The sequence below is a fragment of the Serinus canaria genome, chromosome 7, assembly GCF_022539315.1.
Source record: "Serinus canaria isolate serCan28SL12 chromosome 7, serCan2020, whole genome shotgun sequence".
Lineage (NCBI taxonomy): Eukaryota > Metazoa > Chordata > Aves > Passeriformes > Fringillidae > Serinus > Serinus canaria.
In genome coordinates, this window is record NC_066321.1 from 9,084,300 (window position 1) to 9,106,587 (window position 22,288).

At 40.3% G+C, this 22,288-nt stretch overlaps 2 protein-coding genes across 3 annotated transcripts in view; one reads left to right on the forward strand and one right to left on the reverse strand.

Annotated features, from left to right (window-relative positions):
* OSBPL11 (oxysterol binding protein like 11) overlaps positions 1 to 18,271 on the forward strand; it is a 43,303-nt gene extending 25,032 nt beyond the window's left edge. For both annotated transcript variants that reach the window (XM_050977112.1, XM_030241792.2), the window contains 8 exons: positions 1,419 to 1,620; positions 5,399 to 5,544; positions 7,534 to 7,674; positions 9,699 to 10,197; positions 11,594 to 11,780; positions 14,288 to 14,470; positions 15,081 to 15,234; positions 16,587 to 18,271. In XM_050977112.1, coding sequence (XP_050833069.1) covers positions 1,419 to 1,620; positions 5,399 to 5,544; positions 7,534 to 7,674; positions 9,699 to 10,197; positions 11,594 to 11,780; positions 14,288 to 14,470; positions 15,081 to 15,234; positions 16,587 to 16,664 — 1,590 coding nt within the window. In that variant the 3' untranslated portion in view covers positions 16,665 to 18,271. The remainder of the gene's footprint in view (positions 1 to 1,418; positions 1,621 to 5,398; positions 5,545 to 7,533; positions 7,675 to 9,698; positions 10,198 to 11,593; positions 11,781 to 14,287; positions 14,471 to 15,080; positions 15,235 to 16,586) is intronic.
* The window catches only part of LOC103814641 (TGF-beta receptor type-2-like), a 34,122-nt gene continuing 30,003 nt past the window's right edge, over positions 18,170 to 22,288 (reverse strand). Inside the window, exon 7 of the mRNA XM_018911319.3 lies at positions 18,170 to 22,018. Within this exon, the coding sequence (XP_018766864.1) occupies positions 21,806 to 22,018 (213 nt within the window). The 3' untranslated portion in view covers positions 18,170 to 21,805. The remainder of the gene's footprint in view (positions 22,019 to 22,288) is intronic.

A 22,288-nucleotide genomic window follows, 5' to 3' on the forward strand; every position in this document is an offset into this window, starting at 1 on the left:
CTTGTGACTGGAGAAAAATGAGACACATGTTGTGATAGCAGCTGGTGTGTTTGCATAGGCAAAGCTATCTATAACTAAATGTTTTAGTAGCTTTCTGCCCTGTTGCTCTTGGTATATGCTAAAGCTGACTGCACAGTTAACACCACTTTTAAAGAGCCATTGCTTTGTAAATTCACACCTTTGAATGCTATGGAGCCAAGCCCTTAAAAGTTCAAAAGATCATGTACTATGAACTTGGATGAATACATGTTCCTTAAGTATTACATAAAATCTTAAAAGCAGTTCCTGGAAGGGGTTGCAGGTAGTAGTACTGAAAAAAAAATCAGATACTGCTAGGATTAGGAATTAAATAATTGGAATGAAAAATCTACCTAATGCCATGGCAGTTAAATGCATATTTCTTAAAAGGCTTTTTAAAGAAATTCTGCTGCTCTGCTAAATCAATCTGTCCTTACATTTACCTTCACTAGCAGAACACATAATGATTGTAGGGCAGTGCTTGTTGTTCCTCCTAGCATGTGTAGGAGTTTGCTCTCATCCCTGATTCAAAATCAGGTAATATTTTGTTTCTGTGAGTATAAAGAGGAAAGTGCTGCTTGATGGCTGCTGTGCTTTGCCCCTGTGCCTCATGGGGGCAGATTCTGTGATTTAGGTGTGTGGAGTTCTGTGTGAAGGAGAAAAGGAGCTTGGGGGGAGAGCAAGGGGAACAATGACAACAGGACAGGACAGCTGCCATTTGAACACAGAATGAAGGTGAAAATCCTGCTGGCTTTTCTTCCCTTCTTGAAAAGTAAATGCTGAGATGGTGATGATTAGTGTGGTGTCAGTGCAGACAATAAATGAAGATCCTTTATGATTTGAGCCAAAATGAGGAATACAGGTCTTTGTTAAAGTACTGCACCTCTGATTGCAGGGAGTGAAAAAAGTTTTGATACCCACAGACAGTAGATACTATTCCAGGCTGTGCAGAGCACAGAGCTTAATTACTTCTCACACAGAGTGCATATGCGTGATGCCTTAGGATTTTAGCTTTCATATTTTTCATATATTTTAATCCTGCAATTCCCCTCTCACCCCCATCCCTATCAACTAGGCATAAAAGTGTTTGATATTTACTGCAACAAGTGTCTTGTTCAAATTCATCTTTGCCTTTCTTTTTAAAGTCGCTTTGATTCTCTTTTGCTTGTTAATAAAGTGCCATGTATTTTTGTGAGTAGATTCACCATGCATTTAGTGACTCTGTAGTAGTAGTAGTAGTTCTCATAGTCAAGAGAAAAAAGTACAAGTAGTTTTATATATATCTGTTAGCTTGTAGTTTTATTATTGTCCCAAAACCATTTGAGATCCTGTGTGTGCACAGCTGAACAGGTATCACACAACACTTCTACCACCTGATAAGTGACTGTTTTGTTTGACAGATGATGTCTCAGGCTGAGGGCCAGCAGAGAGACTTGATCAGGAGCATAGAATGCCTTCCTGCCTCCGGTCACCTTACATCCTTGGATCAAGACCTATTGATGCTCAAAGCAACTTCCATGGCAACCATGAACTGCTTAAATGACTGTTTCCATATTCTCCAGTTACAGCATGCTTCTCAACAAAAGGGCTCCTTACCAGCAGGTGGGTAGAGGTGCTCACAGAGAGCAGAACTCTGGAGCAAATACAAATCCCTTCCTTGCAGAAATGTTCATTCCACTAACACATGGGCAAAGGAAACTGCTGACTGTCTGGTTTCTTGTGAATTTTTTCTAGACCCCAGCTTGTGTTGGGTGGAACTCTGTGCATGTTGAATATATATTTTTTTAATAATTTATTCTATCAGGAAGTCTGTGGCAGCAGCTGCATGGATGTAACATCTAATGGTAGTACAGCATCTCACAACAGAATAAACTACATAAGGCACTCCAACGTGAAGGCTGCTCTTGGGATATAATTTTAATAGTGGAGAGGAAATTTGATGGCATTGCAGATTCTGCAGTGTGTCCACTACATCTCTGCCAAATGTCATGCTTTTTAAATTCTTTTTTTGCACACTGAATACCTGTTATTAGTATTTACATGTGTGTAGCTTTTGTATTTTAATGCAGTTAAGCATTAAAATGCAAAACTCTAAATTTGCACTGATTGTTACTAATACTGTTTAAATATCAGTATTCTTGTTTTGAGTTACTACCTTAGTCTAAACCATGGTCTAAGGACAAGTGTTTCATTCTATTCTGAGGCCAGAATGGACTTGTAAGTAAATGAAAATTGCTTAAAGGTTGGGAAAAATAGAAAATCTCTTCTAATAAACAACTGACTACCTTAACAAACAGACAAAAAACCCCTAAGCCCTACTGCTTATGGGTGTGGAATATGTGCATTCACAGGCAGCAGACAAATATGTTGCCATGTCTGCACAATTGATCACTCCAATGCAAGTAAGAGCTTAGTGGAATTGTTCTACCTGATTCATGTGCTGTGTATGGAATTGAATGTGGTTGTGGTTGTTTGTAAATTCTTCTGCATCTTATTGTGCCTTTTTTCATATGTTTACTTTATGGCTTTTTGTGAGGTTTATAGGATTTTCAAATGCTTCTCTTGCACAACAGATCAGTAGATATAGTAAGTAGGTAACAAAGGACACACATAAATTGTCTCTCCCCTTATCTGTCCCATATTCCTCTCATATTTGTGGTGCCTGCTTTGCCTGGGTATATAATTTCTGAGCTGCAATTAATTTAGTTTCCAAGATTAAAAAAAAAAAAGTTATACAAAAGTCTTAAAACTATATAAAAAGTGTTTGTGATTCTGAAATCACTAGAGGCATTAAAAGATGTGAATAGATTGAATTAAAATTTTTTGCTGTATTTCAGTTCAAAATTTCATTTTAAACCCAAAAGACTGGATGGCAGATCTTGAGATATTTTTCTGAACTCTGAAGTTATGCTGAAAGAGCTCTTCTATTCTCTGTGAATTTTTTCACTGTTGATGCATAACTGTGGAAGATGCACATCAGAAGTATTTTTGTTTTGGCATTTTCACATTTGCACTACTTAAGGTGGTTTTTTGACTTGTATCTGGGGACATAAGTAGGGTGCAATGACCACCACTGTAATAACTTAAGAAGATAGTTTTGGTTTGGGTTTTTTTTGACAAGTGATGTAGGTTTTTAATTTTTTAAACCATGCAGGGAAAAGCTTTAATTCACTGGCTGCTATTCAGCTGGTATCTGCCTGTTATGGCTGAATCTAAAAATACTGCTTGAGCATGTCCAAATCTTGAAGATTTTCAGTGGTATCCTGGGGAGATGGATGGAGAAGAGAGAATCAGCAGATTGGATGATGCATTACTGGGGCCAGAGTTAAAAAGAGCCCATTAAAAGAATGCATGTGTCTTTCTGCAGCCTTCCATCTCCCCCCTGCTGTGGCCTTTCTTGAGACACTGTAATACATTTGTTCCTTTCAAGGATTGCCAAGAACTTGTTATATATTTTAAAATCCCTTTAGCTTTTCACTCCTCTTGACTAAGGAGGGATACTTCTGGTTCAGCTGGTAGATCCAGGCTAGAAATACTGTAAGAGACTAGAAATACTGTAAGAGTACCAGTTTGCTATAGATTGTTAGATGACAAAAAAAAAAAAAACCCAACAAACAAAAAAAGATAGCAATCAGAAGACTGAAAATACTGCCCCCTCAAATGTGTTCTGAATCACAAACTAAAAGATGAACAAGAAAGTTCTACCTATTAGCTTTTGTGCAACAGCAATTTGCAGCTCCTGAAGAAAAATGTAGGAAGTGAAAACTCAAGAGGTCTGCACTGTGCCAGAGAGGAAGTGCTGACAACTGTTTGAAAAGAAATTGGTGAAGACTGTAGGGGAGGAGGATGTCACAAGTAAGGAGAATGGCTTGTGCCTATGCAAAATAGCTGAGAGCAGATTTGTATATGCTGTTCCAGTGGAAGAGAAGTCTTAAGGTGGTATCTTGTCCATTTGCAAAGATTAGGACACAGGTAGTAGCTCAAATCTTTCAGAAATACTCTCTTAACTGCAAAAAATAAACAGAAAATGTAATAAATCAGGTTATTTTATGTGTAGCTGATAGAAGATATTAAAAGGAGGCTCTTGGGTAAATTCAAGCTAATACAGAGGCAGAGAGTGTGGATGAAATGCAGCCTAGAACATGCATTTAGAGATTAGTGTTGAAAGTTACAGCTTAGAAAGCAGATGTCATGGAGAGGTTTTTAAGACAGTAAAACCTTTTCAAAAAGGTGTGATAGCAACATTCTGAATATCTTATTTTTTGACTTCTTTGCAACTTCTGTTTAAATAGCTTTAGTTTAGTGTGGTCAGAAATTCTTGTTTCTTATGATGTAGCGGATTAATGAGTAATGGATGTTGAAAATAAGCTGCCTGGCTGTGGAAAAGTCATCTTGTCTCAAATAGCAAAGCTGGACTTTTTTCCTGTATTTTCCTGGTGGAAATGCTCCTGTTTATCTGAATTCAGCTTACTCTGCCTGTTTTGGTTGAGGATGTGACCTAGTTGCAGGTAACAGGGGTCTGGAAATAAAGGATTGTGTATCATATGGGAAGAGACAACAGAGACCTTAGGATAGGTGTCTTAGTATAGCGCAGGGGACTGCTATCTGGTGGTAGAAATTCAGGTTTTCTGATAATTTCTGTGTTTGCAACCCAGCCAAGATGGTTTGTCAGTTTGTGTATTCTTCAGTAAAAACTGATTGGAATCACCTGTACATTTATTGCCCTTTGAAAAAGAATGGAACATTTGTATTATTAATGAGGAACCCGACCCGTTCTGATAAATTAACTGGGAGTAACTAGAGATGCTGGAATCATCAGGTGGGTAATAGCTTTCCAAGCCCTGCAGGTTTGGTTTTTTCTTTTTTTTTTTTTTTGACAGCTATTATTTATTCAACAGTGTGTGCCTGCCTTCTCTGCAGCTGAGAAAAGGCAAGCACCCTCTCCAGAGAAAACAGTGGCCACAAAACTTCTGCTTTGGGTCTTTTTAGTCTAGGACAGAGCTGAGTTTTAGAAGCTGATAAGTGGAAAGCTGTTTTTAATTTTGGTACCAGCTAAAGAGAAGTGTAAGGGCTGCTTAACATTCCCATGATACTGGGCTTCTCCTGTAGTGTCTGATTACACCTTTCATGACACCAACTAGTTTCTCCAGTCCAAGTTGCATGTATTACAGCTCGCCAATCCCAGTGTTTGTGCTAATGATCACTGAAGGTGGTGTCTCATTGCACCACCTTTGTTTAGTGGCTGCTGGAGGCATCGGCTGCAGGAGGAATTGGCTGCTTTGGGCTTATTCCACAAGAAATAGTTCTTTTGTTGGAAACTGCTATTTACTGACCTTACAGAGGATGAGCAAGCTTCAGCGCAAACTTTCCTTTGCTTCAGGAACAACAATCAGTTGGTTGGAACCGAAGATCTCCCTGGCAAACCACTTCAAAAATGGAGCAGCTCAGAATTTCCCAGCAGAGATAAACAAGCCAGCATCTGTCAGAGAAGAGCAGTCCATTGCAGAGCCCTGCCAGCTAACAAGGGTAAGGTAATGTGACATCCCATTTCTGTGGGGAATTATTTGGAGGAATATCTGTAAATTGTTCAATCATATTATGTGGAAGTGATTTAACGACAGCTGTTCTCATACTTACAATTAGTTGTGTAGGAGGAGGAGTGAGGACACTTGCAGTAAGTGAAACTCTCTACCTTGTTTATTCAACAAATTTTTGCTGCTTTATGTAACTTGTTGTCAAGTGGAGGGAGCCAGTTGGGGTGGTAATGCAAAGCAATGAAATAGGGTTTTTGCACTTCATTATTTACTTGTTTTCGATAAACTGCAAGGGAATACTGCCTAAATAAAATTTGTGACAGTCTCAAAATAGGCCCAAGAACTGCCTAAACAGACAAAAGACAAAACTGCTGGTCTTTAGCTATTACATTTCCCTTTCTTTTCTAGTCTTGTTGCATCTGTTTTTCTTAATCTGAGCAACTCTCATAATTTGACTGCAGGGTGGCTTAATGCATTTGAAATACAGTTACAGTCTGTATCGTTTTCGGCTACAGTCTGTATCATTATAACTGACAAAATGGATTTGAATTGCAAAACACTGAAGTAAAAAACCATCAGGGATTATGAAGAAGAACATGTTTTCCTAACTAAGCTAGAAAATCATAATTACATCCTCTTTATGCTAGTTGGTTTCACACAGTTGTTTGGCTGAGACTGTGTAACTGTGAAAAGATAATGTGCTGTTTTATGTCTCTGCAATAGCACTGGGCTGTCTTAGAGCAAAATTGAAATGGAAAGGATTTTTTTCAATTGCTATAGTTTATAGATTTTTAAATGGGTCAGAGTAGTTTCTATTAAGTTAAAAAAAGAAAAGATGAAACAAAACTAGGAGCTTTCAACTAAATCTCTTGATTCCTTCCTTTCAGTAATTAAGGCAGTCACAGTTTGAGTACTTAATGTATCTGAAGTATGACAGGTGTTATCACTCCCTATAGGTATTTTCAACTCCCTTATTTCTGAGAGCAGAACAGCATAGCATTCTTGAAAAGGAGTCACCTATGTGATACTGCACTTGTCATCAGGATTTGAGCCCTGTGTGGGGGCTTGGCCCTCTGTTTTTGGTGGCTGAGTGTTGATAAATCTGCCTTGAGCCAGGGCAGCTGCTCCAGGACAAAGGCTTTGCTTAGGTAAAGGCAAATTGCTGCCTTCTCATGGCATTCAGTGCCTCTCTCCTCTGCATTTGCCTCCCTCCAGCTGTTTGTCCCAGGAGGATGCAGCTCAGAACCCTAAGAATGCCAGCATCCCTCCTGCCTGAAGTGTTTGACTTTCTGCTTGCACCATGGTAGTTGTTAAAACAATGCAGATGTAATTTCTAGTCTCTCTGCTTTAGTTACACAGATGCAGGCACTTGGAGAGTGTGTGTATGCCTGGAGTGTTGTTATTTTATTGACACTACTCCAAGTTACTTTTTTCTTTCACTGTTACATATTTGCACTCACTGCAACATGATAATGCTTGTGCAGCACAGCTTGTGTAGGTACTAGGCATGATGGTAGTCAGGGAACTCAGAACTACAGTCTGATACAGTCTTTGGAGTAGTGAGAGCCACACTGGAAAGGCTGAAGTACTGTGGAGGTGGAGGGGGTTATTGAGGTGGTTGGAATTGCTGCTAGCTTTTGGTTTGCTGTTTCTGTGTATGTGTTACATGCTTGACATTCTGCGAACTCACAAAACTTACAGGAATTTCTTTTAAGCTTTTTTCTTTTTTTCCATGACCCATATGAGAGAGGGTGAGAAATCTGAGCCTGAATCCTCCAGATGGAATCTGCATTGAGTTATCTTCATATCCATTCAAATTCTTCAGCTGTTGTTTATCTTGGGAGTAGATTCCATTGTGTAGCTCTCTGCAGGGGTTTATTTAGTCTTTTTTCATACATAGGCAGTTAAATACAATAACTACCTTTTTGAATACTGTCTGGCCAGTTACATCTTTGAGCAAAGTTTATGGCTCTTATTACAGGAACCTGAAGAAATAAATCCGGATGAGGAGCTGGAGGATATCTGTGATGATAAGGAAGATGACCTAGGAGCAGTGGAAGAGCAGCGCAGCGTTATCTTGCATCTTTTGTCTCAGCTGAAACTTGGCATGGACTTAACAAGAGTAAGTAACTGAAGTGTGAGAATTGGCTGCAGTAAAAGTGAAGTATCATTTAAAACTCAACTCCTGTATTGAATAGTATTGAGTTTAGTATGAAATTGTGGCCAGTAGCAACATCAGGTCCCAAGATCTGATGTCCCAGATTGAGACAGGTTTAGGTGAAATGGACTGACTCTGTCTTTTCTATTACCTTCTCTTTGTGTTTTCTACTGTGTTTTTGTTGCCTTTCCTGTAATGGTCTGTCTTCCTTCCAGTGTTTGAACCTTAGTCTTTTCATACTGTTTTCTTCAGCCTTCTCATGTTTTTCTTTCTGCTTTCTTTCTGTGATCTCTTTTCTATCTTGATAATGCTTTTCCACACAATTTGTATAACCCTACACCTGTGTCCATACTGCTTCTGAAAAGAAGTTTTCTTTTGGTTCCCTCCATGTATCTTTAGATGCCTGTTTGAGCCTCTTTCCTATTATTCTCATTTCTGTGTTTGCTCTCAAGCAGGCAAGAACAAAGTTACGCTGGAGGGAATTGGATTTAACACTTGGGTGCAGATCTCAAAGGCAAGCAGCTTGGAAAAATTAACACTCAGGTGCTGTTAGACAAATTGGGCAGCAATTCTGGGAAAATCAGGCTGCTACCAGCTTATGTTCAATTCATTCTTGTAAAGACTTCTTGCCATAAGCACTAGGTACTTTGAAATAAAAAAATGGATTTTACAGCAGCATGGAATGAGGAAAACACTCTATTTCAGAGTATGGATTATTGGGTTTTTTTAAACCTATGTTTTTTAAGCACTAGCTACATAGCCCCTAGAAACACTTGTATTGTGCAGCTTGTTTCACAACCTGGGAGGGAAAATGAAAAGATTGTTTGAACAGGCCCTGCTGTCTGTGGGTCAGACATAAACTCCTGGTGCTTAGCAAGGATCTGATGAAGTCACTCTATCACTTACATTGAAGATTGGATTTAGTATATCTTTTGCTCTTAGTTTAAATAAATTGTTGAGCCTGTCTCCCAGTTGTGACTTTTGGCTGTGTAGGAAGAATTGTGTGTATTTCAGAGGAGGCAAACACTGAAGTGGACAAACCTGACTTCAGAACAGGTAATGAAGTTGCTAGAATTGTACTTGACTCAATTATCAGGGTACTGAAGTGAAAAGCCACCTAATACTCAAGCTTAATGTTGCAGCATGGCAAGTGTATTCAGTTTAACTTGAATGTCTATTAAGTGTTACATCTGTGCTTTTTCTCTTTGAAAAAGAGATTTAAATGGATTTAAATCTGATTTCAATGGATTGTCTTGATCCCACAGTTAAGATACTGTGTGTTGCTGTTTACAACAGTTAGTTATGTCAGTTATGTAAGTTTAGCTATGTGAGGCTTGTTCCTACTGCAGAGAAGGAAAACACTGGTGATATCCACAGCCTTTCGTCCTAGGGAGTTGTCCTGGGCTCAGGAAGGACAGGGTTGCTGGTTTTTATAGTGTTGAATGTAACTGTGGAAGTATAGGGTACCTCTGTTCAGAGGCACAGGATCAACCCATCCTATGCTCCTTCTCATGGATGCTTGTCCTAGTTGCTGTGTGCAGAGAGATTCTGCAAGCTCTCCAGAGCTGGCATAGCTTCCCAGCTTTCCTCTCCATTAGACCATACATTTCCTAACTTCTGCTCTGAACCTTCTTTGCTGTAGTTTGAGTTCCTTCATGCTTGTTTTCTCTTTCACAGATATATGGGACACATTATCTCTTTGCAGCTCTTTCATGTCTTAGGGTATTTTTACCTGATGCTCAGTTCCTTTCAATATCTTTAATCCTACTTATACTCACTGGGCTTTTTTCTTCTTGTAAATTGCTTTTCTGGAACTTCTGATCACTGTGTTTTGCTCACATCTTACAAGAGGAACAAGAAAGTGCACTCTGAAAGTGTGGTGTCCCAAGCAGGACAGAATCCTCCCGCCAAGGACTTCTCTTATAAAACACCTGTCTCTGTTTTCCTTACTAGAGGCTTTTGGCTTATGGCTTTTCTTTAATTTCCAGGTGGTTCTTCCCACATTCATTCTAGAGAAGCGCTCGTTGCTGGAGATGTACGCGGACTTCATGTCGCACCCCGATCTCTTTGTGGCCATCACGAACGGCAGCAGCCCCGAGGAGAGGATGATCCGCTTCGTGGAGTATTACCTCACCTCTTTCCACGAGGGCCGCAAGGGAGCCATCGCCAAGAAGCCCTACAACCCCATCATTGGAGAGACCTTCCACTGCTCCTGGAGGATGCCCAAGAGCAGCGTGGCCACCGATGCTGGCACCAACTCCTCTGCTCACTGCCCCTCGGAGCAAGTCGCTCTGCCCAAAGATCCGGAAGGGCAAGCGGAGCTGGACTGTTACACAGTGAAATTCGTGGCTGAGCAAGTGTCCCATCATCCCCCCGTCTCAGGGTTTTATGCTGAGTGTGTAGAGAGGAACATGTGTGTCAATGCTCACGTCTGGACAAAAAGTAAATTCCTAGGAATGTCAATAGGAGTGACAATGGTTGGCGAGGGTAAGTGTAAATTCTGTCCTTTGCTCATTTTAGAAGGCTGTTAAAATACAAACTTGTTAGCAATGTTAGTATTGTTAAAAAAAATGTTAACAATTTTGTTTGTTAAAATATCAAATTTTATAGCAAATTTGATATTATTTTTAAAAGATACAAGTTGTCACTGTATGCAGCAAATTTTCATATGGGAGGAAAAAATAGAAAGGCTTATGCTTTGCCAAAAATCAGGATTGTATTTGGAAATAAAATATTGCATTTTAAGCCAAAGGTCAGTTAGTGCGATGTAAACTGATATTTATGAATTAATTTACACCAGACATTTATTAGATAGAAGCGTTGCTGCATTTCTGTGTATTGCACTTAATATTCCTTTGCTCATTTTGATTTTCTATAACTAGAAAAATTGGATCCTTTAGGGACAGAGAAGGATAACTGCCCTCAAATTGTAATTTTCCTTTAGTTATTAGTATTTACTGAACAAGATGAGACAGCCTCTCCCACTCTGTGTCCCGTGTGTATTTTGTCCAATACCTGGGAATTCCAGGCACTTGCATATAAACTACACTCTGGACAAGGGAATGACCAAAGGATTGTCAGAGTATGTGAAAGGCACATCTTTGGCTGTACAGGTAATTTCTGAAGTTGCTATCTTTTTCTCAAATCAGAACTTTTTTCAGGATTTCCCATGTTGTTTGTGCTGATGCAGACACCCAGAGGTACTGTGCTTCAGAGGTGTGGGCTGGGGCAGGCAGCAGTTAGATGTTGTCTGTTTTCTTGTAAGGGTAAGAGGGAGATCTTGTGCTTTTGTTTTCTTTATAGGAATCAAACCCACTAATCTTTAAACACAAAGAAATATTTATTGCAAAAGTTGCTGTCAGGAAAGAGGTGGGTTTATCTTGGCAGAGGGGTGCAGTAAGGAGAATTGTCTCTGCTTCCTGCCTTCAGATTGGGTAAGGTGTATTATAGAAAGGGAAAGCAGGAGTATTAGCCTTCCTCAGAATCTACAGTTCAGGGAATTCTTTTGTTATTTCCTTTTGTCAGTGTAAGTCTTGCTGTGCTCCAGAGCCATCATAAGAGAGTGGCCAGCCTTTATATGCACTACTGAAAAGTATGTGCATACCATGGGATTGTATTTCATGAAACAGTATTATTGAGATAAATGCCTTTTCCCAAAAGAGACTTAAAAGCATATTACTCAAGTTAGTAATATGTTAGTAAAAATATTTGTATCTAGAAACTAATAAATGTCAGTCTTTTGTGAGTTTTTTAATTTTCTTTTTTTGTATGAGGGGCTATGAGGAGAAGTAGCCAGATATAATATTGACTATTTGTTTCAACAACTTGTTTGGCCTTTTCTGAAATGGTACTGGTTTACAGATTCTTGCGTTTCTTCACACAGGTGTCTTACATCTCCTGGAACACGGGGAAGAATACACCTTCTCTCTGCCCTGTGCATATGCCCGCTCCATTTTAACTGTTCCTTGGGTAGAGCTGGGAGGAAAAGTCAACATTAACTGTGCAAAAACTGGGTATTCTGCAAGCATTAACTTTCATACCAAGCCCTTCTACGGTGGCAAGTTGCATCGGTAAGAACATTTTGTTTGTTTGAAATGAGACTGATCTCACTTTTGAAGAACTGAAGCTTTCATGTAATTCTGTTTCACTTGGTGCAATTTGAAAGTGACACATCATTTGGAGTTTTTTGCATGGCTCACAATGTATCTTCTACTTTGCAATAGCTACTCTTGTGTCATAAGAGATAAGTTAGAGGATGTAGTTTTACTTCAGTAATGTAATTTGGAAGCTGTTTTGTTATTTGTCTCTCTGAAGTTAGTCACAGATATAGAAGCTTTTTAAAGAGAGATCTGTTCAAGGTACTGTAACCATTGAAAATTTGACATGGTGATGATTGGACATTGCCAAAAGAATCTCTTGATGGGAAGCAGCAGTGTTGTCATGGTTACTCAGAGCGCACAGGAGTTGCTATGGCAATGGTATGGATTTTTTTTGTAGAGTGACCCTTGTTGTTAGGCCTCAGCTGGATGTTGGCTCCTTGGTCCTGTACCTTTTTAGCTGGATGAAATAGAGGATAATGGTAATGGGCAGCTAGACAGGTATCAGTCATGCCAAGATTACACATAAGTGCTAGCAGTTTTTTATCACTAGTGCAGGTTTAGGCAGATACTGTGGTCTGCAGTGCTGGCAGGGGTTTTGTGTCAGAGCAATGCAACCTGGAAAAATACAGAGAGTTTAATGGAGCAGTTCATCAGTAGTGAGGGATATAACTTTGTTTACTTTCAGCTGAGAAGAGGCAGTAATTTTGAGAATTATATTAAAATACTGGATGTCAGTATTATCTTGTTATCACACAATGCTTGGAAAAAATCAAGCTGTTGAAGTTGTGAAGAAGTAACTGCAGAGTCTGACCAGGCTGAGCTCTGGTATCCTGTGGATTCAGACTTTCAGAGATCTCTTGAGAGGAGGACAGGGAGCCCACCATGTGTAATAGCTTTGGTGAAGTGTGGAAGTCACAGGATGAGAAGCAGCACAAAATTAGAGCAGCTGATAAGCAAGCAGCCTTTTCTGCTGTTTTCAGTAATTGTTAGTGCTTCTTAATTCCACAGAGGAAAAAATATTGTAAATATGCTTTTATTGCTCATGTGTTTTGAAACAAATTCTAAATTTTTGTTGTGGAAAACTGTGTAAGCAGCATATACTTATCAGTCTGTTTATTAAAGATATTTCTCATGAGGTTAATTTACCTTTGAGCTGCTGGACCACGGTATGACAGAAGTCTTACCAGCTGCCTCCTGCCATGAGCTGCTGGGAGGTGTGACCTGTGATGCTCATTTCATGGCTTGAGAGATAAATTTCTCTATTTTGATGCTACAGCTGGGGAGGATGGGTAGGTAGAGGCACAGTGGGACGTGACCAGTGTGTGTGGAAGAAGGGAAGTGTCTCTTGTGTCCTGTGCTCCCATTTGCTTTGAGTGTGGCACCATGCAAGGTGGGAGCACAGAAGTGCTGCTTTCCACTCTCTGGGATGCAGTTGTTCAAAGGACATCAGAGCAAGCTGGTGGTGTGCAAGTTAGCTGTCCTCAGCTGCACACAGTGGAAGTGTGGAAGGAGATGTTCTTTGTGTGAGCACTGATGAAATGCAGGAGGGCTGGAAAGTGGTGAGTTTTAGGGAGGTTATGTACAGGTAACTGCAGTTTAATTGGAGCTAGAGATAGCATCCTTTGTGAATCCTGTAGCATCTTACAAGTGAGATTGTCTCAATTCTGGTTTGCATAGTGCACAGACCCTTTTATTTGTTTGTAGGAGGAAAGTTCTGTTGAGACTGGCAATTTGCTTGCCAAGCAATGCTGAAACACTGGGTCAGGATGAAGGGGATGTCAGGAGGTCTTTGTATAGGTCTTGAAGATGAGAAGAAAAATATGCATCAATGTGTGTAATTATGGTGATACTTGAGCATTATGCAACACTTTGAATGAAACACTGCATGTTAGAAAGACACTTTCCTTATCTTGTTATTGACAGAGGTTTCTGTAGGAGAGACGGGGAACAAAAGCAGTTCTCTTTATTCCTAGTTTCCTACCTTGGTTCTGCCTTTGTGTCTGCTGCTTATGTGATCAACATGAAAATGAGACCACCTACGTAAGGAGAAGGTTGAAATGTAAAGATGTGAGATGAAGTGTCAGCAGGAAGTGAGATATATTCTTGCAAGAAAGTTTAGTTTTAATTTTTTAAGTCTGAACTAATAATCTGATGTGATACTTCAAGTGGAAATTATCAACTGCTTGTTCTATGTGAATCAGCCTGTGTTAGTTTCTTTTTCATTTTCAATTTCCTGAAGAGGCTTGAAACAAGCTGAAGCAAAAAATGGAGTTTCCTGGGTAACATGAAGAGAACTAGAGCATTGAGTGAAAGTCACTTTGCTCTTTGAGCTTCTCCACATAAATGCAATTCAAATAACTAACCTTTTTCAGGGCAGTGTGACAAGTTTGAAACTCATTCAGGATTGAGTGATTATGCAAGGAATAGTCCTCAGGTTTCTTCAGCCGTGGCTTTTTAAAAATGATTTTCTCTCTTAGAGTCACAGGTGAAGTGAAGCAGAACATGACAAACACGGTGGTGTGCAGAGTGCAGGGGGAGTGGAACAGCGTGCTTGAGTTTACCTACAGCAACGGGGAGACCAAATATGTGGACTTGACAAAGCTCTCTGTGACAAGGAAACGAGTCCGGCCCCTGGAGAAACAAGGCCCCTTTGAATCCAGGTAGAGTATGTGTTTGCTCTTGTCTGACTCTTTTTGTCCCAAGCAGTCTGGTGAGTGCCTTAGGAAAAGCTGCAAATGTAGATTTGTGGATAGTGCTTAACAGCAGTCATCCTAATTTTTTTATGTTTTCTGAAAATAAAAATCAAGAGAAAGTGCAAAACCCTAGTGCAGGCATATGGTTGTTTATTTTGCCTCCTATTTATGAACAAAGGTTTTTTTTTTTTTTTTTTTGAGTTCACAAAGTGCTTACCAGAGAATACAATCTCTCTATTAGTTTTGTTTTTACCCATCAGCTACACATCAGGGCAGCTTCTGACATCCTCACAAGAAGCTGCTTGTTGAATAACACTTCCAATAGCAGCTTTAAAGGGTTTGCAAACAGACATTAGATTGGCACTGCCAGAACCTCAGAGCCCTTCCTACCTGCTCCCATTTGCTGATGTAGGTCTAAGACTTGGCCATGAGCCCTCACCTGCACTGCAGTGCTCTGACCTGGCCTGGTTTGTCACGTGTAAGTGGAGAGAGTGCTCCTGTTCCACAGTGATCCTGCAGTTGGAGGTGGTTGGCTGGGAAGCCTTTGGAACAATGCAGTTACCAGTTTCTGTTGTAGGAGGCTGTGGCAGCATGTGACAGAGTCTCTGCGGGATGGAGACATCGATAAGGCTACGGAGCACAAGCGAGCCCTGGAGGAACGGCAGAGGAACGAAGAGAGGCTTCGTGCTGAAACAGAAACACCTTGGTGTACTAAATACTTCCTTAAAGATGTAAGTTTCCAAGCAATCACCTGCTGTTGATGAGGGTAGAAGCAGAGCTGTTATGCAAGCAGGGGCACATATGGGTCTGTATCCTATTAGAATAGAGTATTTGGCCTTAGGTCTTACAGTTTAGCTTTGTGGGATCCCTAGGAGTAAGGTGACATAAGAATTCCTAAGCCTGTAAAGGTGTGACTTCATTCTCCACTTTGTAAATGCTTGGATTTTGCATCAAAATGTTTTCCACTTTTCTGGTCCCCTTTCTTTTACCAAGCACTTCCTCCATGGCACATGGAAAATAGCTTTGTGTAAACACATGAGCAGACTGTAACAGTAAATACCCATGAAAATAATCAGTAGTACTACTTTTGCTGAGGTTGTGTGTTTATGTACCCAACAAATTATTGTTAGGAAGAAGGAATGTGAGTTCTTTCTCAGCTTACCACTTTTTTTGTTCTTCTGCATTATGTTTTGGATAGAGCTTATTTGTTCAGTGTCTTAACCTGTACTTCAGTAATAGTAGTAGTAATAATGTAGTAAGGCTTGTAACAAGGGTAAGTGCAGCCTGCCCAGGAGGATTAGGGAATGCTGGTATAACTTTGGAATAGGCTTTTTTGTGATCCATATGATGAGACCTTGCTTGTGTAGAGACCTTTGCAACAGGAGATTCTTGAATAAAATTAATGCTGTAGTAATTTAGACTCTCTTTACAGTGAAAGCTTTATTTGTTACACTGCAGTAATGTAACTCCCCCTCGTCTTCCCATAGCTGTGATCTAATAAGGGTTTAGAACATAGGCTAAAAGGTTTCTTTCTCTTGGATGTATTTCAGGTTTGTTTTATCAACTTCAGGACTAGCTCCCCTGAAGGTTTTTGTTCTCTAAAGCTGTGTTAGTATGATTAGCTCAAAGTTAGATGGTTGTATTGTTAATCATTAGATTTTCAAAAGATGAAATTCTGTTGCTAGTCCAGGATACAGATGTACTCAGAAAACCTTTAAATGTGATCCTGAGCACTGCATTTCCAGGTAGGTAGTTGGGCTGAGGTAGAGCTGATAATCCTGGGTGGATGCCTCTCTGCTGGCTGCTTATTTGGCTTCTGAAGTAATTTGGATCACACAGTTGAGGCGTGGATTTTGGCAGGGTTACTTACAAGTGCAGCCTGCTCCCAGAGAGCCAGGGGCTGGGAGGAGCCTGCACATGTGTGAGCAGCCTGCAGTGCTGATCTCTGTGCCTCAGTCTACAGGAGTTAAAGATACCAGCCCTGTCCCTCTGCTGTTCACAGCCATCAGTCTCTTAGCTGTGTGAAGGTAGTTCTGCCAAGGCAATGTCTTTATGATAACCATACTTTCTCTTTAAATTGCAGGGAGATGGCTGGGTTTACCATAAACCCCTCTGGAAAACAGCCTCTGCTGCACAAACTCAACAAACAGACAGTAACTAGAAAAAAGCTGCTTTAAGATGAGTTTTCTGGTTTTCCTCTCCTTTTCCTCTGTCTCTCAGAACACAGTAATCACACTGAGTGTCCCCTTTTTATGTAATTGTGCAAGTTTAAATGAGCATAAAGAAATAACTATACTAGGGCACTTTAAAGCTATTTAAAAAAAAAAGGTAAAAATCCAAGTTGTAGAGACAAACCTGCCAGGTACATTCAACCAACTTGTTTTTTTTGTATGATCCAAGAGATTTTATCTGCATTGTGTAAGATTCTTCCAAGTAGATCTGATTGCAAAAGCTGCCTGAGAGAAGAAAGAGCCTGTTGGATTTTAGAGTGACATAGGAACTCTTTTGGAATCTGTGTCAAGCTCTTTAATCACTGAAACCTCCTCAGTACGCATGTAGACAACAGCAACAGAAAATTGCTGCTTTTATGCCCAGTAATTAACCTTCTTGGCAAAAACTGGAAGGGTGTTTGGAAGATGTGCCTGAAATTAGTATTAAACAACTGGATCATGACAACCTTTTCTTCGGAGAGAACGCGTGCATGCATTGGAGGAGTATGGGATGTACGTAGAGACTACTTTTCTTTTTTATGGATTTATAAAAGCAATTAGAAGTGTAACCATGGAGAAATTTTTCCTCTGAAACATTTTAATATACTTGAAATAGTTGACTTGAATTGGAAAAGTAATTTGAACACTTTTCAACTCTAATTTTATTAAATCTCTTTGAGTGACTGGTTTTTCTCAAGTAATATAATGAGATCTGGCCTGTTTTTTCTCCTCCAGCTTCTCTTCCTGAGGACTAAGGCTTTCAAAATGAACAGAAAACGTACAGTTTTGTATTTAAATTTCTCTGCCCATCTAATAGTTTCAGAGATGAAGTATCAGTGTTACAAACTGTCCTTTGAGTTGTTTTGTTTTTTCTCCTGTGGTGTTGTTCAGAACAAAACAGTGAAATTTATGTGACCTTGAATACATGGACTGTAGGTCCTGGTTTTTCATCTTTCCATAAAAAAACCCAAACAAACATCTGATTATGCTGAGGACTGAGTATTGATTTGAAACGCAATCAGATATCAGGAAACTGTATTCAGGTACAAACATCCTTTTTTTTTTTTCCTCCTTTTTATAACTATTTTATTGAAGTCTAAGAATTGCTGGCAATTAAGAATAGTACTTACTATGGCTTTCGTTATTGTTGTAACTACAAGCTACCTTAATTTTTCCAACAGTGGTGCCTTAATCTGTTTTTTCTTCTGATGTAGTCTTCCAATCAGTGTATATAACATTATCTGCCACTTCCCAGCCATGGCAATGGCTGCACCTGATCCAGCATCATAAAAACTCACAACTGTGTGATCTGGTAAGAAGTTTTCCGTAGAGAAGATGCAATTGTAAGAATGCATCAGAAGGTTATAAAACCATGTTAACTTTCAACACAAACTGAAAATCATGCAAAAAAAAAAAGAGTTGGGTTTATGCACAACTGTTTTGATCCTCTTGTACATTTTGTTTTTTTTTTTTTTTTGCTGTGAAATGCACTGAGATCTCAATGCAAGTCATAGTCCGTTTGTGAGAAGTGGGGGGGGATAATAAAGCTACAAAATGATTCATTTGTTCTGTCTGCTTTCCTAGAGATCAGGTGACCAGGAAAGAGTAGGTGGTTGTTTTCTTTCATGCTGGAGATCTGTCTGGGCTTTCCTTGGTCCCAAAAGTGGGATATTTTGGCACTATGTGCTTGAGTGGTAACTATTCTCCAGCAGAAGAATGTTTTAAGCCCTACTTGTCTTGTTTGTGATATTCTATACAACCATCTTGTTGTGATCATTTTGGATATCCATTGGGCATTTTCATGCTTAACCAGGAATAAAAATTAAAATTAAAATAGTGGGATTAGTTCCTCCTTGTTTCTGGGTCTGCGGCACATTTGGCTCCTTGGCCAATTCCAGGATTTGGGGTGGGAATTGTGGTGGCAATGTGTGAAACTCTTCCATGGTTCATCAGTACCTGCACCAAAATGGGGCTGGTAGAGAACCAGATTAGCATTGTATACATTTCATGGTTGTTTTATCCATGTCACATGGCACATTTGCTTCACATGAACAGCAAGGGCTGTGGTGCAAGGCCCAGCTTTTAATATTGCAGTGATCAGAGCAAAACCAAACCTTTTCCAGCTGAGCACACTCCAGGGATCAAACTTAAGCTAACTAAAATATAGACTTACAACTCAGTCGCTAAACTCAGCTTAAAATTTTTATTTGGGATTTGTCAAGGTGATGGCTGTAAATGAGACTCAAAAGCTCCCATGTTGACTATAAACCCATTTGTGTTCCTTATATAGTACTATTAGTCAAGTTATTTCTCTTCCTTCCTCATCTGGTATGCTTGTGGTTTCTCACTAAGAGAGCTGTTACTAATTTTGTTGTGTAAAAATAGACCTAACGCTGAAGAAATACTTTGATAAAATACATGAAGTGATTTCTTTTAACATGGGGATGTTTCTAGGAAAAAAGAAGGTAAAGCCTTCCTTTACTTAAGTGATCATGAGAACTGGAATGGTTTCTGATATGGATTTAGTTATGATGCAAATTTCTGCTTCCAGAAACAAAGGACATAGTTGAAAACCATTTAAAAAGAAAAAATCTAGCCACTGAATATCCAGCTTAAATTGTAATTGTGATTCTTCTGAGAATGGCAAACACCCTGCGGAGTAATGGATGTATTTTTAACTCTGACCAGATTTGGTTCTCTTGCATAACTGATGTTGTTTCCATCCTGTACCTTCTGGAGCAAAGGGAAAGGCTCAGTGCTGCTTCCTGTGTAGATACTTGCTAGAACCACAGTGTGTTCCAACAGGGAACATGGCAAAGTAGGACATTGGCTTAAGTTACCTTCTGTCTTCTTGGCTTGGTTGGGCCCCACTGAAGTTAAGAGCAGAATTTTCATTCATCTCAGTGCTTTTAGGCTCCCTGAATCATAAACAGATCTTAGATCTTAAATAAGTGGCTGTCTTTAGAGGTGCTTGCAGCCTGCTGCAGCAAGTCAGCCCTGTTTAACCCAGGCATTCAAGGCATTCAGGTGTGTAATCCTGGTGGATTTGTGTTTTATAAAAAAATGCACGATGCAAATTGGGTTGTTCAAGATTTTGGGCATGGGTAGGGGAAAAGATGAAGTTTTTCAGTGTATTTATAATATGAAATGTCAAGCCTAGGATGAAGTCTGTCTTCCCAGGAGAATTTGGATTGCAGCCACCAGGATCAGAGATGCAGCCTTGAATGTCTAGTTTGCACAGGCTGATCCCCCTCTGTCCCTGTCACCTGTGGGAAGAACAGGTCAGAGTGTCTTTTAAATCCTTTTGAGCTTGAAAGAACAGGTGAATGCACTCACCAGTGTGTCCAAACAACTTGGTGCAGAACTTGGTATGGAAATTCTGCACAAAATACTGTGGGAAGGCAAGACTGGGGGGTAGTTTGGTGTGTTCCTGTAGTTTTTTATCTCCATGACAGAAAAGCTGCTCCCTGCTCAGTTTCTCTTGTGCGAGAGCAGTGGTTAATATATTAAAGAAATGAGGCTGAAATCAGGTGGGTTGGAAAAGATGTATTTGTGGGGAGCTGGGGAGGGTGGCTGGCTTCAAGAGAAAAGGGTTAACTTGAAAAATTATAAGGTGTCAGGAGGTAGCAGCCAGGTGAAGATTAGTGAGAATGGCAGGTGTGGTCACAGTTGCTGATGGCATAAGTGGTAGCTAAGCAAATTTTTTGTTATTTACGTTTGGTGCAACCTAATTCATTCCCCTTCTGTCCTTATTTGAAGTGTTTAGAGACAATTTGTTTCTAGGTTTTTAATTTAGCAGCTGTAAAAACAGTCCAGGGAGATGGAAACAATAGCTAGAGAAGAAAAGGTTTTTATATGGGTTAGTGCTGTCATAGCTGAGCACTTAAGAGAACCAAAGCAGCCCTGCAGATCTGTGTCCCTGCTCCACACTGAGGAGCCTCAGCTGCAGAAAACTTGTGGCTGTTGCATGGTTTGCTCCCTTCTGCTCTTTCTGGGCTGATCCATGCACCTGTGTGGTGGCAAGAAATGGATTCAATCCCAAAAAATACACCTCTGTGTAGGTGTCAGGTATGGGCTTGCAGGGCTTAGGGGCACCTGAGGTCTTTGCTCCCAAGGGTGGAGGGATTTGCACAGTACCAGGGTTCAGAGTGAGGTGTGACTTACCTTTCCTTAATTGCTGTCCAGAATAGAGGCAGCCTGGGTTGATCTGGTGATCGTGGGGATAAAGGTCTCAGTTCAGTCTGATCCTGTTTCCCCAGGTGGGGTAATGCAGCAGGGGGGTGTGAGAGTTTCCAGAAGAATTTGCCAACACCTTTGTGTTGACACTGTTACTGTGGCACAGATCTGGCTAGAGCTGGCTGGAAACTGGTCTGATGGGGGAAAGGCTTGTCTAGATATCCTGCATGGAAAATATTTGGGTGAAGCAGCCATGTCTACACTGGTGACTTCTTGTTTGTCTTTCAAAGAAGCTTCACACACCCACCTGAACTGTCAACCCAGGAGTTCCCCAGTGAGGAAAGGTATGTTGGAGTTCCATCGGATCAGGCTTTTACAAACTGGATTATTGTGGATCTTTGGACAGTGTTGCATGAGTGATTTTCTTGGATGTCAGCATTTCTTCCACAGAGGGTGTGGTACATCTCATGACTCTCTTTTTTCCCTGCTACAACAGATTTTGTGTGTGTATGTGTAGGCCATTAAAAAGAGGAATATTGTTTTAATCACTGCAGAATAAGCTAGACAAGAAACTCTTGATGACAATATGGAAGGACTTAAAAAAGATAGACGTGGAATTCAGCTGCTTATTAATAAAAGATTAAACATTATTATTTTAAAAAATAATAAAAGGAATGCTTTGCATCATTATACATTTTAAGTAAGTACAAAGTCAGTTCATATAATAATGTTTCACTTTAACCAAAATATTGATTCCTCAGTTCATTGTATCTGTGGGAGGAAAGAGATCTTATAAATAATTTATGTACTAGATCTTAGTTCCATTTTGAAAAACAGTGAGGTTTTTTTCCCCCATGAGCTAAATGCTTCTCCTTTATCCTCTTGTTCCTCGTGATGAGGACTTCTGCCTGCTGCATCACTGAATGTTTCTGCTCCCATCGCTGTCCTGGAGCTCCCCACCTGGAGAAGCTGTTTTGCTGGCCTCGTTGTCCATGTTGTTGTTGAGGATGTCATCACAATCCATCTGTGCCATCAGGTTGAAGCGCTCAGCCACGCAGTGGGCGGTGAGCCGAGCCTCGGGGTCGTGGTCCCAGCACTCCGTGATGGTGTCGCACAGGAAGCGCATTCCCTGCAGTCAGAGGGGCTGAAATTAGGATCAGAAGGCAGGAAGAAGAGGATCTAACACAGTTTGAGTGGTTTACCACACTTCTGACAGCTTCCTGCATAAAGGCTGGTTTTGGCCAAGCTTAAGCACAAGAGGAATCAGCCTTGGTGAGTTGTGGAAGTGCTGATGCTTCCACTGGCACTGCTTGTGTTAGAGCAGCAGCCTCAGCTCTCACAGCATCTGCTCCCAAACATTCCCCGTGCTCCCTGGAAACTGGCTTGTGTTGGCTGTGAG